Source organism: Poromitra crassiceps, assembly GCF_964638095.1.
Source record: "Poromitra crassiceps genome assembly, chromosome: 3".
NCBI lineage: Eukaryota > Metazoa > Chordata > Actinopteri > Beryciformes > Melamphaidae > Poromitra > Poromitra crassiceps.
Genome location: NC_139625.1, coordinates 80,304,417 through 80,326,116, shown reverse-complemented (window position 1 = coordinate 80,326,116; position 21,700 = coordinate 80,304,417). Strand labels below are relative to the sequence as shown.

The window sequence follows — 21,700 nt, the reverse complement described above, 5'->3', positions numbered from 1 at the left end:
GGGAGAGGGAGAACCTCAAGAGCCAGGGAGGGGCCAGGGAGAGGGAGGACCTCAAGACACAGGGAGTTGCCAGGGAAAAGGATGACTTCAAGACCCAGGGAGGGGCCAGGGAGACGGAGGACCTCAAGACCCAGGGAGGGTCCAGGGAGAGGGAGGACCTCAAGACCCAGGGAGAGGCCAGGGAGAGGGAGGTCCTCAAGACCCAGGGTGGAGTCAGGGAGAAGGAGGAATTGAAGACCCAGGGAGGCAAGGAGAGGGAGGATCTCAAGACCCAGGGAGGAGCCAGGGATAGGGAGGATTTGAAGACCCAGGGAGGAGCCAGGGAGAAAGAGGTGTTCCAGGACCTCAAGACCCAGGGAGGGTCCAGGGAGAGGGAGGACCTCAAGACCCAGGGAGGTGCCAGGGAGAGGGAGGACCTAAAGACCCAGGGAGGTGGCAGGGAGAGGGAAAACCACAAGACCCAGGGAGGGGCCAGGGAGAGGGACAACGAGGAGAAGGAGAGTCAGAAGGAGAACGATGGAGGGAGGAGCATTAACGCTCTGGATCGCTAAGAGGGAGAGAGGACTGTTTGTGAAATCAGACTCACCCAGCAGAGAGAGAGAGGATAGTTAGTGTGATGAGACTCACCCAGCAGTCGTCGCCCCGCTGAGGTCTAAATGTAAACTGGCTGTTAAGCACAGGAGCACCGTTACCACGACGACCGGCTGGAGTCATGCTGATTGGTGGAAGTCTAAGGGGCTGTTCACATATGCCTGGAGCACTTTTTGTGAGGAGAAATAAGAAGTGGATGTTGATAATGTCACCTGCTAGCTTAGCAGCTGCTAGCTCAGTAGCCAGCTGGTTAGCTATTCTAGCATCAGTTGACGTTATCTTAGCAGCTGGTAGCTCAGTAGCCAGCTGGTTAGCTCTTCTAGCATTAGTTGACATTAGCTTAGCAGCTACTAGCTCAGTAGCCAGCTGGTTAGCTCTTCTAGCATCACTTGATGTTAGCTTAGCAGCCGCTACCCCAGTAACCGGCTGGGTAGCTCTTCTAGCATCACTTGACGTTAGCTTAGCAGCCGCTACCTCAGTAGCCAGCTGGTTAGCTCTTCTAGCATCGACTGATGTTAGCTTAGCAGCTGCTACCTTAGTAGCCAGCTGGTCAGCTCTTCTAGCATCACTTGACATTAGCTTAGTAGCTGCTAACTCAGTAGCCAGCTGGTTAGCTCTTCTAGCATCACCTGATGTTAGCTTAGCAGCTGCTAGCTCAGTAGACAGCTGGTTAGCTCTTCTAGCATCACCTGACATTAACTTAGCAGCTGCTAGCTCAGTAGACAGCTGGTTAGCTCTTCTAGCTTCACCTGATGTTAGCTTAGCAGCTGCTAGCTCAGTAGACAGCTGGTTAGCTCTTCTAGCATCACCTGACGTTAGCTTAGCAGCTGGTAGCTCAGTACCCAGCTGGTTAGCTCTTCTAGCATCACCTGATGGGTTACATGCTGCCACTCCGACGTGCTGCCACTCCGACGTTCTGCCACTCCGAAATATCGGCACTCAGAAAGGGGGTCTATATTCCCAGTTTTTCACTAACCTCTCCCAGCCCCCACGCCAAACCTAACCTCCCCCCATGCCTAAACCTAACCTCCCCCAGACCCTAACCCAAAACCTAACCTCTCCCACCCCCATGCCTAAACCTAAGGTCGGCATTGCGGCTTCTAAGGTGAACGACCGCCAGTCCGAATAATGGAAGTTAACGTTCGGAGTAGCAGGGCTTCGGAAAGGCAGAGGAACCCCCACCTGATGTTAGCTTAGCAGCTGCTAGCTCAGTAACCAGCTGGTTAGCTCTTCTAACAGACAATACCCTGTTGTGGAACAAGCAAAGCCTTACCAGATATTTCAAATACATGTCCGGTATCCATACTGCCTTTATGATCGCTGTTACAGTAACGTCAATTCACTGATTACAGTACAACGTCCTATTTCTCACCATGCCCACTTTATCCATATTTGTTGTTGCTATGGGAAACGGCCAGCGTCTCCATCATCATGATTGGTCAGCTGGAAAAAGCGGTTCATGTCACCAGGAGCTTTTCTGAAAAGTTGAACATTTCTCAGATTCTGATGGGAAAATGCCGGATGCAGTGCATTTCAGGAACGGCTGCCTTTTGTGTGCCGTGCGGCCGCTTCCCTTTAGCATACTTTTAATGAGACGATGGCACAACATTTTTTATGTGTGCACAGCTCCTTACTGAGTCTGAGAGAGACAACCTCGACCTTCTGCCGAACAAAGACTAAACATGGACACTTGATCACTTTAATTGCATGCTGTCAATCAAATGGAATATATGATTGTACCATCGTGGCAAGTTTCCAGGACTTATTTGGTCACATAGCTTGGATAGCTTCATGTGTTGCAGGAATTTATTTATTTGCATATTTATTATTTTATTTTCTCTTGGGGGAAACAGGGGGGGTGCAACTTTCTGAAACAATAGGGACAGGCAACACAGACATGGCAACACTGGGGAACTTTAACAAGGGCAACATGTTGCAGTTAAAGGAAGACTTTGCCAATTTTCAACCTGCTTTCTATCATTACAATATCAGTAATATATGCAGATAGGCAGCCTTTACCATGTCTTCATATTCTCCTGCGCAGAGAGCTCTGCAGTTTATTCCAGGGACACGCGCTAACGCGTCATTCTGGACATTCTGGACGCGGAAGTGAACAGATGTTGGTCGAGGGCGGCTTCAAGGGCAGTTGATCCAACTACACATTGTTTATTTTAAATTGTTCTGTATGCACACATCGGAGAATCGCATTGAGGGCCTTAACGAGCGTTAATGACTCACACCACATGGCGGGACAGGGTTTCTGCAGGCAGAAGAAACTGATATTTCTCGATGTGGAAAAGATATAGAGGTAAGCACTGTCCATCTGCTTATTATTACCAAGATTATAATGATACAAAGCCTTCCTTTAAGGAAGAATGGCAGGCTGACGTTAGTGTTAACCTTGGCTAGCCGTAAGCTAGTTCGTAGGAAACAGAGGAACATGAATGTTGACTATGACAAGAAGAAGAAGAAGAGGCCATCCCACCGTTGCTGCATTAATGTGCTCCTTGAAAGCTCCTACTCCACAGTTGTGAAGTCGTCATTATGACATGGCAGCATGAGTGCTTTTGGTCAGAAAGAGCAACAAACATGGACGCCAGAAGTAAGGTTGTTTTCTTATGGCTGGTGTTTTCTTACCAAAAGCAATAGTGGGTCATTATGGTAGCTACATAGGCCATAATAGAGTGGTTCCTTGTGTAATTTCGTTCAATTATTTGGGAGATTATGAAAACTATATATTTTTGAAAACCTTACAGCATAACAAGTCCGAAAATATAAGATTCCATTTTCTCAGATGTCAGTACGGCCGCCATCTTGGATTTTTTAAATGCCGACCTTCAAACACTAGTTTCTCAATATCTCGCCTCCTAGATAACCTAGAATCAAGATTCCAGTGGCCAAACCTACATTTTTAGGGGCGAGGAATCCAATGGTGCTATTTACAGATGGTCAATGACACATGTATGGGTGGCTATCTTTAATTTGAATATTCATAGCTGAATTTATATCACGGTATGATTATCTGGGACATAATCATATTGATGGGACTATTCTGGTCATCTGGATATTTGTCTTCCAAAAAAGAAAGGAGGAAGGGGAAAAAATAATTCTATTGAACACTGTACCTGTACACTGAGTTCTTGCACTAATACCTGCAAATAAGTACTACGGTACTTGTAGTATACCTGCATTACCATCACCTACAAGCATAACATCACTTCCATTCCCACATGTACACCCCACATGGAAACATCCTGAACACCACCACTACGACATGTAGGCCAGTACATCTACATCCATCCATCCATGATCAATCGCTTATCCGCAGTCGGGTCATGGAGGTAGCAGTTCCAGCAGGGCCCCCAAACTTCCCTTTCCCTGGCCACATTAACCAGCTTTGACTGGGAGATCGCAAGGCATTCTCAGGCCAGTGTGGAGATGTAATCACTCCACCTGGTGCTTGGTCTGCCCCGTGGCCTCCTCCCAGCTGGACGTGCCTGGCAAACCTCCATGGGGAGGCGACCAGGAGACATCCTTACTAGATGCCCGAACCACCTCAACTGGCTCCTTTCTACGCAAAGGAGCAGCGGCTCTACTCTGAGTCCGGGCTTCTCACCTTGTCCCTATAGGGCAGTTTATAGTACATGGCCGCCACCGACTATCATCGATGTCCATTAGTCGGTGGCGACCATGTACTATAAACTGCCCTTAAGGGAGATGCCAGCCACCGTCCTGAAGAAACCCATTTCGGCTGCTTGTATCCGTGATCTCGTCCTTTCGGTCATGACCATAGGTGAGGGTTGGGATGAAGATTGACTGGTCGATTGAGAGCTTTGCCTTCTGGCTCAGTTATCTTTTTCACACAATGCTGAAAAGATATGTCATCCATGGCAGCCGCTCAACACCCAAAGCCTAAACTAAAGCATTTGTGGATGGATCTCATCATCAATCCCTGGGGCTTTTCCACTGTGGAGTTATTTGACTACCTCAGTGACTTCCTCCAGGGAAATTTATGTTGAGCCCCCATCATCCTCCAGCTCTACCTCTATCCTAGAGGGTTCAGGAGTGCCTCAAAGTGCTCTTTCCACTGCTCAGTTGAGGTCAACAGTGTCCCATCCTTACTGTACACAGCTTGGATGGATCCCTGTTTCCCCCTCCTGAGGCAGTTTGCCAGAACCGCTTTTGCGCCAACCGAAAGTCCTTCTGCATGGCTTCTCCGAGCTCCTTCCACACCCGCTGCTTTGCCTTTGCCACTGCTGAGGCTGTTGTCCTTCTGGCCTGTCGGCACCTTGCAACTATTTCCGGAGTCTCCTGGGATAACATCACGGAAGGCCTCCTTCTTCAGTCAGACAGCTTCAATGATCACCAGTGTCCACCATGGTGTTTGAGGGTTGCCGCACCTTGAGGCACCAATGACCTTGAGACCACAGCTTCCAGCTGCAGCTTCAGCAATGGAAGCTTTGAACACTGACCACTCTGGTTAATTGTCCCCCACCTCCACAGGATGCCAGACAAGTTCCGCCAGAGGTAGGGGTTGAAGGTCTCCCAGACAGGAGCATCCTCCAGACATTCCCAGTTCACCCTCACTACAGATCCGGACTTGCCAGGTCTGTCCAGAGGCTTCCCTCACCATCTGACCCAGCTCACGACCAGGTAGTGATCAGTTGACAGCTGTGCCCCTCTCTTCACCTGAGTGTCCAAGACATGCAACCCCAGGTTATGACACAATAATAAAATTGATCATTGAACCTCTGCCTAAGATACTCCTTATGCTCGAACACTCGAATGGTGTTTGTTATGGCCAATCTGTGTCAGAGGTAGCCTCCACTATCCTAATAAAACACACTTCAAAGAGTATAAAAAATATAGCAACCCCGTTTGTTGTGACGGAGTTCTCACTTCCTCATCTCGTCGCTTCCCAAGAATGGTCTGTTTCTATAATATATTCAGAACTAACAGTTCCCATTGGCCGCTGAGGGAGAGCCCGCCCCAGGCTCCCAGCGGCCAATCAGATTAGCGTCTGTGGACCAGCACGCTAGGTTGCGAGCTATCGCTAACTTAACGGTTGCTACGCTAAAGAGGACATCTCAAAATGCCTAAACTTACCGAATGCACCTCCGCAGTTGCTGGATCACGTACAGTTGGCGTCGCTCTAGCTAGAAGTGTTAATTTTGTGGCTATAGACAAAATGGTGCAGGTAGCTTGTGTGAGAGAGACCCGCGCAGTATGCTTGAGGAACATCGTGACGTCCCAATACCCCGTCTGGGGAACAGAGCGTTAGGGGGCGTGGCTAGAAGGAGACTGCAGGGGGAAGCTGGATAGGGACAAATCCAACTGTGGCAGTTCTGAGCTTGTGACCACTCATTACAGGGAGGGATGACAGCAGTATATGCATTTACAAGTAAAAACAGCTTTTGCACAGAATGGGACCTTTAAAGGTCGCCATTTTACAACACCCAAGATGGCCACCATATTGGCTTCTGTGAAAATGAAATCATTAATTTTCTGAATCGTTATTCTATGAGGTTTTCAAAAAATTTATAGATTTCCTAATCTCCCAAAAAATGTAACAAACTCATAGCTCTGGACATAGTGAACCGAACTATAATGTGCAACTACTAAAAATAATAATAAATTGCGGAATATATAATCGTTTACCATCAAAAGGTGACAGAGATTCCATATTTTCCTCCATTTTTCCTGAAACGTCAAGCAAAGTTATAGCCCCTTTTAGGACTGTGTTGTCACTGGCTACGCAGCTCCTACACAGTCACACACAGTCGGAGCAGCGCAACAGAGCAGACCACACTCCGCACCGCAAAATAATGTATTTTACCGGACAAATCTGAAACCTACCGTTTCAATAACAGTCCATGTACAAACACAATATAATGTACATACAGCCCTGTGGAATACTCACTGGCTGGGCTCACTGCGCGAGCTCCAGGGCAGAGGACCGGGCGGCTGCAAGCCGTTTCCAAGTAGCGGAAGAGACATGGCCGCCCGCCTTGAAGGGTCAGACGAGCCGCTGTAAATCACAATATTCATGGAATGCGTGTTTAATGAGCCAGTTACATGTCCATTGGATTCTACATCAAATGAAGACATTATCATCATCATCATCATCATCATTGTCATGATATTATTGGTTGAAATTAGTACTACCTGACATCAGCACACTGTAGATATTGTTATGAATGAACTCAGCATGGTTGACTTTTGATGTGAAGAAATGTGAAAAACCAAAGAAATTGGATTTGAGCTCGACTTTAACTAATTTGTTCACATGATCTTTTACATTGGCAAATCACCATGATGTGCTTGTAAGTGTACGTTGATTGGTCGAACTTCTAGAACTGCCCCGACGCGTAATATCATCACTAATGTTAACTTGCCTTTTTTGTGCCAACGTTAGCTAGCTAATTGTTAGCCAAAGTAGTATCAATCCTCCGTGAACTCTCACTTGCTTTGCTGTTAAGCTACTAGTAGCGGTTAACATGATAAGCACCAGCCTCACTTCAGCATTCCTATGGTTGCTATTGGCGGTGCGAAAGCAAACAGAAAAAAGCCCTTGAAGGTCTGTAGTTCTCGGGGAGCTCCTAAACAGGTACCGTAGTTCCTTTCAGGGAGTCCCCAGAACTGTTTGGTCTGAAAGCACCCATGTACAATACATATTTTTAGACCTGCACAAATTTCCTTTGACATAACAGTCATTATATCCTACCTGACATGCATACTTTGACAAAAAGAAGACGTTTTTATGTTAAATAATACTTTCAACTTCTCCCAAGTGCTTCTCTCCATCACAGCCAGATAGACATGATGGGTGCTTCCTGGATTTATGGTCACATGACAACAAATGTGCACAGTTGCCTAGATACAGGAGGTGGGTAAACTTACCCCACTCTCCCCATGTGAGCTGCTTCCTGCTTCCTGTCTCTGCAGTCTGAAGTAAGGAAGAGGCTAAATACCCAGTTCCTCTGCCAGAACCCTAACTAACCCTAACCAAGTTCTTTTACTTGGCACAACCCTAAATTAATGTGCTTTCTGCGGTGTGTGTCCTATTCGTGGTGTGAGAAGTTAACCTTGAATGCTTGTTAAAGGGATGCAGAGGCCAAGGTTAATAGGGGAATCGCCATACAACTCTTCAAACATGTTCCATTGCATTTTTATTTTTATCACAAAACGTAAAATTTCACATGTGAAAACATGTGGAACAACCTTAATCATAGCCTCTGAACTGACTGCGGCGTTTGCGGAGGTCTCCGCAGAGTTGACATTTTCAACAGGGAGCTCTGCAGACCCACTGTGTGGCGAACACTGAGCACGCCGTAAAAAACAAAAAACAAACAAATATGTATTTGCCTTAACAGCAACGTTTGGGATGTAACCCCCCCTTCCTCACTGAATGTAATATGTGCCATAACTGTTTTACTATAGAACCAAACATAAACAACTCCAAGCTGTCTGATGCTCAGTCTCTTATTTCAGTGTATATTCTATTGAAAACTACCTCTGTATTATAAAAGCTCTGTGTTTGTTTGTGTGTGTGTGTATGCTGCAGTGACTCATCACAGCTCCGGTTATTGTGAATAGGACAGCAGGAGTCACATGGTACAGCTCTCATCGCTGCAGATTGGTCAGAATTTGCTGCAGTCTAGTCGAGAGAGAGGCAGAGAGAGGGAGAGAGACAGAGACAGATAGAGCGGATAATTTTAGCATCATCAGTATAAATCATACAGGATTGGTCTCTTCTGTATTGTCAGTGTTTCTCCACATTAAGACTACATTTCCCATCACCCCCGTTTCCCAAAACACTTTTTAAACTTTTGTTGCCCAAATGTTGGATTGACTTACTTGACTTATTCCCAAACTAGCCAATGGATTGGTTCTGGGCAGTCTTCCTCATAAGCACACTAAGTGTGTGTGTGTATTTGCCAGAGTTACTTCCTGCTGCACTCATCGCAACTGATGATGGTGTTTGGATGAACACCGAAACATCTTGTTTCTACTTTTTTTAGTAGTGTTCTTTAAAATAAATTATTTTTAAATATTCTTCACTTACGTTTAAAGAAAGACTGGTAAAAGTAGAAGTACTGATTCAACTTGTTTACTTAAGTAAAGGCAAAAAAAATCACACCCAGCCGCAGTGCCCTGTGTCTCTGCTCTCACTTTGTTGTGGGAGGGGCCTAGGCTAAATCTCGTGCTCAAACACAAATAGTCACTTATAGAAGCTGCTGCACCGCTCAAAAAGTACAAGCTCTGAAATGTAAAAAAGTATTTCTCCTGTCTGTTTCTGTGCAACGTAAACTGAAACTCACGTCATATTAATATAATTCGAAGACTATTCGACTTAAAAGATCCCATCCAAACATGTTTTAAGATGTATAAAGACTATACTTTGATTCATTTGTGTGATATTGTTTTTCCACAAAAAAGGTGCACATACAGTAATAGGTGAAAGCTGGGAGAACACGAGACGAGAGAGACAGATAAACAACATTACATCATTTTTGTCTGTCGTGCATTAAAACTAAAGTAACTACTAGCCTGTTTCGAACATGTAAGGAGTAGAAAGTACAGATATCTGTGTTAAAATGTAGGGAGTAAAAGTAAAAACTTGTCAGAAAAATAAATACTCAGTAAAGTACAGATGACTGAAAATGCTACTTAAGTACAGTAACAAAGTAACTTGACATGCTATTTTAATAGCCTACTCAAAAATGCACCTCCCACTATACAGCAAAGAGAGGAGTCAATGTTTCTTGATATATGCCATTCACATCAGAATAATTAGTCTAGTCATTAAGTTTGCTGATAATATTTCTATCATGTTAAGTCTGTGTCATGTTAACTGGTGTATTCAGAGCAAATAGGGAGATATAGAGCATTATCATCATGCTATAATATAGCATGATGATAATGCTCTATATCTCCCTATTTGCTCTGAATGAGTGAGAAAAGGAGAAAATAGTGAATAATTACATCACAACAGTATCCTAATGTTAATTTAAAATGAGATATTCCTCTAAATATGACAAAAAAATGTAAAAAAAAAACATTATTTTTTTTGACGAAGAGTCCCTTCCTCCCAGCACCCCCTGCTTAAAGTGACTTCCAGCGGCCCTGGTGATGGGGATCTTTTGTAAAGAACAAAGAAAACATTTAAATAACAAAAGGCCTGACTTTTACCGCTGTGGCAGTACCTTGGAAACCCAGCAGTAAAGTAGCCAAACGGTATCAATAAGATCTTATCAATTCCATCCCACCACTCACATCAATGAGCAGAGGACGTCGCCTCACCAGACAGTGGCCTCGGCAAGGACGAGCCATCACTGTTATTGTCCAAAAATATTCGGTGATTATTATTGTCCAAAAATATTCTGTGATGATTTAATATTGCTGTTTATTTCATTTCATTTTACTTTACTTTATTTATATCTAATTTATGTTTGAATATATGCTTTGGCAACATGTAACATGCACATGTAAATCATGCCAATAAAGCTGCTCCTTGAATTGAATTGAGAGCTAGATAGAGATACTGTAGAGAGCTACTAGTACAGTCACTACAGTGGTAGGAGTAGGGAGTGTGACAGTGTTATGGCTCCACCCACTGGACAGAGGAGGAACTACAACATATATCACCCCCCCACACACACACGCAACATACATTATAAACAGGAAATAGATTGATTCGGATGAAAAATGAAGTTTATTACAAACAACAGAGAGCTGTTAGCGGTCAGTTAGCAGCTGTTAGTTCTGTACAAATATCACTGCGTTTGATTGGTTGGTTGGTTTTGCCGATGGGCAAGAAGGCTAGGTCTCAAACAGCACCCTCTGTAGTGCACTACTTTACACCCTAGGACCTCTGTAGTGCACTACTTACAGCCCGGTATCATACCAAAATGTGTAATAGACCCACCGGTCCAGCGTGTCAGTGTCACATTTTGCCTCACCTAGGCGTGAAAAGTAGGGGGCGATATAGGCACTACGTGCCTGAAATAAAATGTGGTTAGGGTGGTGGACAGGTATATGAAGTTGCCTTCGACAGCAATGACCTGGGTTCGATTCCGAGCGTAAGCCACATTTAACCATGGTCATTTAACCATGACAAAACACTAACCTTAACTTTAAGCAATTTGTTTTAGTTGCCTAACCATAACACTAACGACCAACCTTTCGGATGTAATTAAACGTTTTCAAATTAACCGACACATTGGACCGAGGCAAAGCGTGACACTGCTGGACTGAGGTAAAATCTGACACTGCTGGACTGATGCAAAAAATGACACTGCTGGACCAATGCAAAAAATGACACTGCTTGACTGATGCAAAAAATGTAATTGCTATACCGAGGCAAAAAATTACACTGCTGAACCGAGGCAAAAAAAATACGTTGCTGGACTGAGCAAAAAACAAAAACAAAACAGACACTGCTGGACCAAGGCAAAACATGACACTGCTGGACTGAGGCAAAAAATGACACTGCTGGACCGAGGCAAAACATGACGCTGCTGGACCGAGGCAAAACATGACGCTGCTGGACCGAGGCAAAACATGACACTGGTGGACCAAGGCAAAAAATGACAGTGCTGGACTAAGTCAAAGCATGACACTGCTGGACCGAGGCAAAACATGACATGGACATGCTGGAACAGCAGGTGTATTACACACTTTGGTGTGATACCAGGTTGCTACTTTACACCCTACATCTGTCTGAGAATGGCACCAGAGAAACAGAGAGACAGGTACAGAGGTAGAGAGATAGATAGATAGAGACAGAGAGAGCGAGAGAGAGAGTATTGAAGGTTAGTGTTTCAGTATAAACAGTTTGACAGTCACAGTAGTTGAGTTCAAATCCAAAATCAGCTACTGATGTCCACCTGTCTGTCTGACCGATGGACAGAGAGACAGACAGGCTGAAAGAGAGAGCCAGAGTAAAATGTCGGCATTGTATGTTTCTGCAAAATTCATGGATATGTAGGAAAACATTTCTGAACCAAAAATATGTATCATATCATGTTTATAGATATGTACATATCAATGTTATAGAGTCTGCTATTGAAATAGCATGGTGGGCAGTAAGGGTGTTGTGGTCGGGGTGGAGGGCCTAAACAATTGCCTTTCACACCTTAGAGCCGTGTTCGATCCCCAGGGTTTCCAAAGTCTACATTTCAACCCTGAGTCACATTTAACGTTTTTTGTTATTTGAGCCTGACCCAAACCATAACCCTAACCTTAAGCAAGTTGTTTTACTTGTCTAAACATAACCAAAGTTGTTAAAATTGTTTTATTTGTGTTTACCGTTGGAAAGGCGGCGCTGTTTTCAAATTAAGCTCTGTTTTTTGTTTTGTTTTGTTTTTTTACATTGAGATGGTACATATCCATGGTTTGCAGACACGTAAAATGCTATCAATTGATTCTGGCGACTGGGTTGGGGAGAGAGAGACAAGCAGAGAGAGGTTGAGAGAGAGACAGGCAGAAAGAGACAGGCAGAGAGAGAGAGACAGTCAGAAAGAGAGAGACAGGCAGAGTGGGTAGTGTGTTAGTACAGTATAGTTGGAGGTCTGGTCTATATACAGAAACAGGAGATGCATAATCAGGATATCCAAACTGACCAGAGCCACACACACAGACACGCCGGCCAGTCCCCTGCTCCCGGGGGGAAGGAGGCGTGGCCTGACTGTGACTCTGGACGCTAAAAAGACAAAAAGACGAAGCGCGTGTCACCGCAAACACAACCCGTCGTCATGGCAACGCTACACCGGGACACCGCATGCTGTCAGTGAAAAACACACACGAGTCACTGACACACACACACACACACACACACACACACACACACACACACACACACACACACACACACTCTCTATCACACACACATACACACACACACTCTCTCACACATACACACACACACACACACACACACACACACACACTGTACACTCACACACACAAACATTAAAGGGACAGCTCAGCCTTTTGTTTTGTGTTAGTTGCAGAGTTTTGGAGATATCTGCCCTAGAGATGTCTTCCTTCTCTCCAATACAATGGAACTGGATGGCACTCGGCTTGTGCTGCTTAAAGCACAAAAAATAAATTTGAAAAACTCAACAGCAATGTCTCTTTCCAGAAATCATGACCCGGTTACTAAAGATAACCCACAGACCTTGTTGTGAGCAGTTTCATCTAGTAGTAACTGTTTTCTTTCCACCGATCTACATGTACACCCAATAGCTGCTAGCTAGCTAGCTGCTGGCTCCAGTTTCATGTATCTGGGGGCCCTAAGCAGTATAAAATTGGGGGCTCTGCCTCACAGTGGATAGACAGTGAAGTATTCATAGAACCAGCTACAGTATGCAATTATAACCCTTATGCATTTAATTCGTACCTCTATCATCATGATGGGCCGCAGTTCTTTACTACTGCTGTAATTAAATTTACTCACTGAAACACTCAAAGTAAAGCTGACTGACTGCATTTGCCATTTTTACATATTTGTTTTTGTCTGATTTCTTTGTGTTGGACATTTTAAAGTGGCATTTACTGTGTTCCACTAGGCAGCTTACAATACCAAAACTTACTTTGGTATTGCGCTTCCTGAGAGTGATTGTTTTACTATTATTATTAATAGTTTTATAGTTAATAGTTTATTATTTTGAGCAGAATATAATATTTCATCGCCCCTTTGAGCACCACAAGCCGAGTGCCATCCAGTTCCATTGTATTGGAGAGAAGGTAGACATCTCTAGGGCAGATATCTCCAAAACTCGACAACTCGCACCAAAACGATCTAGATTGATAAATAGCACTACAGGTGAGAGGAAAAATATGTATTTTGGATTTTAGGGTGAACTGTCCCTTTAAAATGACAACAGTTTCTCTCATGTTTTTATTGAGGTGAAAAACAATCTATTATTCATAATTATCATAATCATCATAGTTTTCTTCATCTTCAACATCTTCATCATCATCATAGAAGTGTGTATGGCAGTCTGTTTATACACACTATCAACAGGATGGGAGGGGGTGGAGTCACGTGGAGCTCAGTTCTGATTGGTGAACAGGTCCTTTTTTTATAGAGGGCCAAAGTCACACCCACGTCCGGGTTAAGCATACGAATCAAGGGATTTCAGCCGCCATTTATTTGTCCGTAGACATTTCTTAAAATGCTTATACAAATAGTTCTACTTGGTCAAACCAAGTGATTCAACTACAGTATATTTAGAATCAGGAGAGGCCATATAACATTTCTCTCAGACCAAAACTTAAAAACAAAAAATCAAGCCGCTTTTCTTGTTTGTCTTGTTTGACCAAGTAAAACTATTTTCATCAGCATTTTATGAAATGTCTATGGGAAAATGAATGGCGGATGGAATCCCTTGCTTCGTATGCCTAACCAGGAAGAGGGCGGGACTTTGGCACTCTATTCTCTCTCTCCAGAGCAGTCTGATGACACGTGGTCATGTGACCTCCCCACGACCAATAGGATTCAGCAGTTTGTGGATATGACAGCGTCAGCGTGTGATTGGTTGCTTGGAGCAGTAAACTGAAGGCCGACCAGACCACGTCTGATTGGACGAAGTGGAGTGTTTTGGTTGTCTGTTGGAGCACCAGGAAGAGGGAGGAGACTAACAGTGCCTGCTGCTGTGTGTCTGAGTGTCTGTGTGTGTCAGTGTGTGTAGAGTGCCTGGCGGGATACCCAGCCCTCTGCAGCAGGAGAGTCGCTGTTGGCTGGTCTGAACACTAAACTCTGCCCCTGCTGGTTCGAGGCCAGAACCTGCACCTTCTCCCCCCGAAACACCGAGATCTCGTCCTCCCTGACCGCCACAAAGTCCTGCACCACACAAACCAGGTCCTGGGGGGACAGAGAGAGGGCACAGGGTTAGGGTTAGTCCATGGGGGCTAATTTGCAGACTTTTTGAGCTAGAAAAGCCAGCCTTTTACCTAGCAAAGGCCCTTACACTGGTCATGTAAAAAGCTGGTCCTTACACTTGTTAATATGGACTAAAAAGCTGTCCCGTACACTTGTTAATATGGACTAAAAAGCTGTCCCGTACACTTGTTAATATGGACTAAAAAGCTGTCCCGTACACTTGTTAATATGGAATAAAACGCTGGCCCTTACACTTGTTAATATGGACAAAAAGCCAAACTGGTTGGAATAGCGTGATCCTCCCACGTGCTACATCCTACCGGTGAGGCTCCAGCTGTCAGGTGAAAAGAAGCGGCTGGCTACTGCTTATGTCTGGGAGGAAGCATGGTGCTAGTTTCGGCTCTCCCCAGATCGGCAGAGGGTGGAGCGACCGGGGCAGCAGGGGAAATAATTGGCGAAGTACAATTGGGGAGAAAATGGGATCAAAAATCTTTTTGAGAAAAAGTCGGTCCTTACACTTGTTAATAAGGACAAAAAAAGCAGGCGCAATAATGGCGGCATAGTGTGTCCGGTATTTCCGCTGTGGGTGTAGAAAAAGAGTTTAATGAAAGCAAGAGGCGAAGCTGTTCTGCTTTTTATTTTTTTTACAACAGTCATGCTGCGGTGGAACAAGCTATTAGCCTTCGATTCTTATCAATTTATGTTGTGTAGTGCAAATGATGAGGTGCATTTATACAGTGTGCATTCATGTGTGTTTGACATGGAACACCAACTGACTGGAGGCAGTCTTTAAGTGTGGGTAAGCAGGTTGGGCTAGTGCCTGACTTCCTAGTCTCTCAAGCCAGATTGTCTCTTCTACATTCTGCGAATGCACCATTAAACAGTCTGTAATTAACGCACTGTTGAAATGGGTACGGTGCGCCCACATCCCCTCGAACCCCACAGTGACTTTGGGTCATACAGTATATCCTACAAGCCAACGTGCACATTCAGCGGAGGAGTGATGTCATCTGGGACACCATGGCTTGGTGTTGCTCAGAGAGCAGTAGCCGAATGGCATGAAGAAAAGAAGAAGTTAGAGGTTATTGCATTATGATGTTATAATTCAGTAATTATAAGGTTTATGATCAGGTTTTGTTTATGTGTTTAATAGAGTACGAGTGGTAATCGATGTGTTCTAAATGTGTCTGGTGGATACGTATGAAACTAAGGTTACAGTACAGTACAGTAGAATTAAAACATTATGAGTTTCACACACACACAGGGCACACAGGGCCGTGACGGACATTCACGTGCGTGTATCTGGAATCATAGATGGGCTTATGACCATGGGTAAGATGGTAGGCTATGTGAGGTGTCAATGATCAATAATCAGTAATCAATTATATCTGTTGTGATTTGTGGTAACGTGACTGAGCATTTAGAAGGCACATTCAGACACGAGGTAATGCAAAGTCATCAATGTGTTTTATATAAGAGGGGTAAAAGAGGAAGTGGAACAGGTGCATGCTTGAGAAATACAGTGGTTGTCTGGAGATATGTGGAAATGTGTCTATGGAAGGCCACAGGTGCTGCAAGGTGGATATTGAGTAAGTTCAGTGTCCTGTTTGGAAACGATTCGGGGGGAAATGAGGAAGTACTGGCGAGGTAGGATATTGGTTAAGGGAAATGATTTGGCGGAAATTTAAGAACATGGAGAAAAAAAAGGTTTGTGGGGAAAAAGACCGGAGGTTCGAACCGATGCAGGTAATTGGAGAAATACACGATATACTGAAAGTTATTACAGTTTAGCCTGTTGAAGTAAACAACATTTGTTAAAGACCCCCTAAAGTAGAAAAAAAAACAGTTTTTCTTCTTGTTCCTTCAGCTGAAGGTTTGAGCTTCACTGTGCAGAATGATGTCTGTGCAGAATGATGTCTGTGCAGAGTTTGACTGTTTTCACAATCGTCTGCTGAAAGTGGAAAGTTTCTCTGAGCTCGCTGGAAAAGGCCGTTTTCAACAAGCAAGATTCGTGACATCAGGACTCCTGGAGCCAATCCCTGTCGAGTATTCAGCAGTTAAAGCCCCAACACATCGCCCTCCCAACTCGTCATAATAATGCAGATCGGTCAGCAACCTTTCTTGTCGTCACTTTGTCACGGCTTGTGTGAGAGCAAAATTATTGATTGATTGCTTATTAATTGGTTGTTGATCATTATTGACTCTGTTCCATAATGATCTATGGCTCTCTTCTAAGATGTCGACATCTTAGAAGAGAGCCATAGATCATATGTATATATATATATATATATATATATATATATATATATATATATATATATATATATATATATATATATATATATATACGATCTATGGCTCTCTTCTAAGATGTACTGTGTGTGTGTGCGTATATATATATATATATATATATATATATATATATACGCACACACACACAGTATATTACAGTTGATTCCATTTTTATTGGAATCAATAGCCGTCCGATCGCGGGAATCATATGGCTCTATCCTGGAGCACGACTTTGGTGCTTCAAATTCGGTTAGGAAGGCTGGAGGTTGGAGGTCTCCCCTGGTTCCTGGAGCCCAACTTTGGTGCCTCAAAGTCAGGTAGAGCAAGCCTGCAAGGTGGGTGTTTTCCCTGGGGCCTGACTTTGGTGCTTCACATTTGGTTAGAGGAAGGCAGGAGCGTGGGGGTCTCCCCTGGTTTTTGGAGTCTGACTTTGGTGCATCAAGTGGGCTAGAGGAAGCCTGGAAGGTGGGGGTCTCCCCTGGTTCCTGGGGCCCAACTTAGGTGCTTCCAATTCAGGTAGAGGAAGGCTGGAGGGTGGGGGTTTGAATGGAGTGAGTGTTCTATAATTCTAGTTGTGTGGATACTAGTGCCTCACTCAGAGGAAAGCACGTGTTCAGTGTTCAGAATGATAAAGTTGGTTCAAACCTGGTTTTGCTTCATCTGGGCCAGTCCGTTGACCTGGCTGCCTTTGGCAGATACTGAAGTCCTTTTTAACACATCTGCAATTGTCAACAACCCTGACTCCCCTGCCCCATCTCCTAACCCTACACTATGTCCTATCTGCTGTATGTTAAGTCTAAGAATAGCTATTGCCTGTTTTTGCTAATGCTTTTAACTCTGTTTATATTTGTCTATGGGTATTATTGTTATTTTGTGTGTGCCTCTATGCCCTCTTGGCCAGGTTGTTAATGTAAAAGAGAATGTGTTCTCAATAAGCTACCTAAAATAAAGGAAACGAAGAATGAATGAATGAATGAACCTGGTAGTCCTGCTCGCTGTCAGGTAGGGGCTGCGGGGCGTGGCCGTTGGGGGTGGGTGGGGCCGATGGCGGCCGCCCGGACGACAGCGGCCGTGTCACAGAGACTCCGCCCTCCTTCCTCTGGTACTCTATAGGAGACTGAAGAGCTGCACACACACACACACACACACACGCGCACACACACACACACACACGCGCACACACACACACACACACACACACACACACACACGCACACACACACACACACACACACACACACACACACACACACACACAGCTATTGACACTGCTGGCTTGTAACAGCCTGCTCAGCAGTTCAGGACTAAGTTTATATAGCAGGTTTATATAGTTTATATTTAGATAACAGGGTATACGTAATGGAATGGAATGTATACGTGGTTATAGCCACTTCTTTTTCAGATGGAGTTGCATACCCACTTCTACCGGCAGATTCCACCAGGAAGCGTTGCGTGGCTGCGAGGCTGCGAGGCAGCTGCCGGTCTACTGAACGCCTGTGTCCACCAGATGCACCACAGTCAGTCTAATAATAATAATAATAATAATAATTGATTGCATTTATATAGAGCCTTTCTAGATACTCAAAGCGCTTCAAATATCAGGGGAGGGGACTCAACTCATCCACCACTGATGTGTAGCACCCACCTGGGTGATGCACGGCAGCCAGTTTGCGCCAGAACACTCACCACACATCAGCTATCATGTTGGAGATTTGAGGACTGAATGTACCAATTAAGTAAAGAGGGATGATTAGGTGGCCATGATTGAAGGAAGGCCTGTTTGGGAATTTATCCAGGGCACCGGGGTTACACCCCTACTCTTATGAAGAGTGCCGATGGGATCTTTAATGACCACAGAGAGTCAGGACCTCGGTTTAACGTCTCATCCGAAGGACGGTGCTCACTCACAGGACAGAGTCCCTGTCTCTGCCCTGGGGCATTGCAGAGATTATTCATCAGACCATGCAGACCAGAGCACCTCCTAGTACCAGTCTCCCATCCAAGGAATATTCTGGGCCAGACCTCCTTAGCTTCCCCAGGAAAGCCAGTAATGTAATGCAGGAGCCACTGATGCTGGCTCCTTTCATGATGGAGTAACAACACAGTGATGAAAGGGGCTAGCCGCGGTCCTGAAGCGTCCCCAAAGCAGCTCTCCCCTCTGCTCTGCTAATAAAACACACGTCAGGCAGCACAGAGCAGATTGAGCTGGGCAGGAATTCACGACCGAGAAGCAAAATAAAACATCCTGCCAATTTTCAAAATAAAACCCGTTACTGTAGCCTATGTCATGGGACAAACAGTCACACATTGAGGGGGCACCACAAAAGCCTGCTTTCAATATGATATGCATCCCTCAATTACTTGCTTACTTACTTAATGCTTCCATTATTTTGTCAGTTATAGTATAGGTTCCAATTAACTTAGTCTGTTTGAAATGATCACATTACACCGTAGACTGTAAATAGAATGGACAGAGTTCTCTAGACCACGGGGCAGACCGAGCGCTAGGTGGAGAAATTATATCTCCACTGTGACCTGGGAATGCCTCGGGGTCCCCCAGTCAGAGCTGGTTAATGTGGCCAGGGAAAGGAAAGTTTCACCTGCTGGAACTGCTACCTCCACGACCCGATCCTGGATAAGTGGTTGAAGATGATGATGTTTGAAATCATTGTCAATGAACTAATTCAGTAATGTTCTGCAGGTTATGATAGCCTAATAGTTTCCATTGTTACATTTATAGCTTACACTATAATTCAAACATGCCACCCCCCCTCCCCCCCAAAAAAGGGGTGTGTGTGAAATTAAGAGTAGTCCCAGTTCTCCAGGGACCACTGACGATAGCTATTATATTTTCTGTCTATGCTACCAGGACAACTGATACTGCTGGCTTGTGACAGCCCGCTCAGCAGTTCAGGACTAAGTTTGCACGACAGATATACGTTTGCATGATAGCTATTACATTTTCTGTCTATGCTACCAGGATAACTGATACTGCTGGCTTGTGACAGCCCACACAGCAGTTCAGGACAAATTTTGCATGACAGCTATTTTTTTCATCTATGCTACTGGGACAACTGATAATGATACAGTAACTAAGTTACTGTAACTAAGTTACTGCCCAACACTGCCTATGCTGTAGTGATGCGTTTTACATTTCCAGTTTCTTTGGACCGAATAGTAGTTACTGCCCTCTCCCCTCCCCTCACCAGACAGGAAGTTGTTCTGTGCATCCAGCAGGGCGGCGATGGTCTCCACCCAGGTCATCTTGATGCTGGAGGCTGAAGCCTGCAGCGTGAAGCGCTCTGCTGAGCCACGGGACCACAGCACAAACTTACATGGGTCTGAGTCCACACAGGACTGCATGGACAGGTAGCTCACCTACACACACACACACACACGCGCACGAGCACACACACACGCACGAGCACACACACACACGCATGTACTCAAGCACACGCGCGCACGCTCGCGCGCGCACACACACACACACACACACACACACACACACACACACACACACACACACACACATACATGTAGGTCAGGCAGTGTTCTGCATTCAAACATACAAACAGACAAGTCAATCACCAGTCATATAATACATATATACAAACATATGACCAGTAGATAACCAGTGTAACTAGTATCACCAGTGTACGCAGTACCTTGACACTGTTCTTGAACTGGTAGCTTGGGTTGGAGGCTACAGTATAACCAGTGTAAGCATAGCCCCTTTCACGACTGTTTTGTCACTGTGTGATCCTACAGTCCCTTACAGTATATAACCATTAGAGAATTTCACAATTAAAGGTGTACTATGCAACTATTTCATTAAAAATATATATATATTTCCCCTCAAGAACATCAATTCTGACCCATAGAATACTGTGGCAGTGTTTTTATGTGGGCGGACGCTGCCCACCCAGGCAGGTCAGTCAAAAACACACTGTTCTTGTGCTGGTAGCCTGGTTTGGACGCTCCAGTATAACCAGTTTAACCAGTACCTTTATGCTGTTCTTGTACTGGTAGCCTGGGTTGGAGGCTCCAGTATAACCAGTACCTTTATGCTGTTCTTGTACTGGTAGCCTGGGTTGGAGGCTCCAGTATAACCAGTTTAACCAGTACCTTTATGCTGTTCTTGTACTGGTAGCCTGGGTTGGAGGCTCCAGTATAACCAGTTTAACCAGTACCTTTATGCTGTTCTTGTACTGGTAGCCTGGGTTGGAGGCTCCAGTATAACCAGTACCTTGATGCTGTTCTTGTACTGGTAGCCTGGGTTGGAGGCTCCAGTATAACCAGTACCTTGATGCTGTTCTTGTACTGGTAGCCTGGGTTGGAGGCTCCAGTATAACCAGTTTAACCAGTACCTTTATGCTGTTCTTGTACTGGTAGCCTGGGTTGGAGGCTCCAGTATAACCAGTACCTTGATGCTGTTCTTGTACTGGTAGCCTGGGTTGGAGGCTCCAGTATAACCAGTTTAACCAGTACCTTGATGCTGTTCTTGTACTGGTAGCCTGGGTTGGAGGCTCCAGTATAAACAGTTTAACCAGTACCTTTATGCTGTTCTTGTACTGGTAGCCTGGGTTGGAGGCTCCAGTTTAACCAGTACCTTTATGCTGTTCTTGTACTGGTAGCCTGGGTTGGAGGCTCCAGTTTAACCAGTGCCTTTATGCTGTTCTTGTACTGGTAGCCTGGGTTGGAGGCTCCAGTTTAACCAGTACCTTTATGCTGTTCTTGTACTGGTAGCCTGGGTTGGAGGCTCCAGTATAAGCAGTTTAACCAGTACCTTGATGCTGTTCTTGTACTGGTAGCCTGGGTTGGAGGCTCCAGTATAACCAGTTTAACCAGTACCTTGATGCTGTTCTTCTACTGGTAGCCTGGGTTGGAGGCTCCAGTATAAGCAGTTTAACCAGTACCTTTATGCTGTTC

The 21,700-nt window shown here is 44.8% G+C and overlaps 1 protein-coding gene across 1 annotated transcript in view; it reads right to left on the bottom strand.

Annotated features, from left to right (window-relative positions):
• Nucleotides 1-10,334: 10,334 nt before the first annotated feature.
• Nucleotides 10,335-21,700, bottom strand: part of LOC310772708 (kalirin-like) — a 141,042-nt gene continuing 129,676 nt past the window's right edge. Inside the window, exons 51-53 of the mRNA XM_083632583.1 lie at nt 19,978-20,149; nt 17,751-17,896; nt 10,335-14,461 (exon numbers count right to left, since the gene is read on the bottom strand). Coding sequence (XP_083488709.1) covers nt 14,276-14,461; nt 17,751-17,896; nt 19,978-20,149 — 504 coding nt within the window. The 3' untranslated portion in view covers nt 10,335-14,275. The remainder of the gene's footprint in view (nt 14,462-17,750; nt 17,897-19,977; nt 20,150-21,700) is intronic.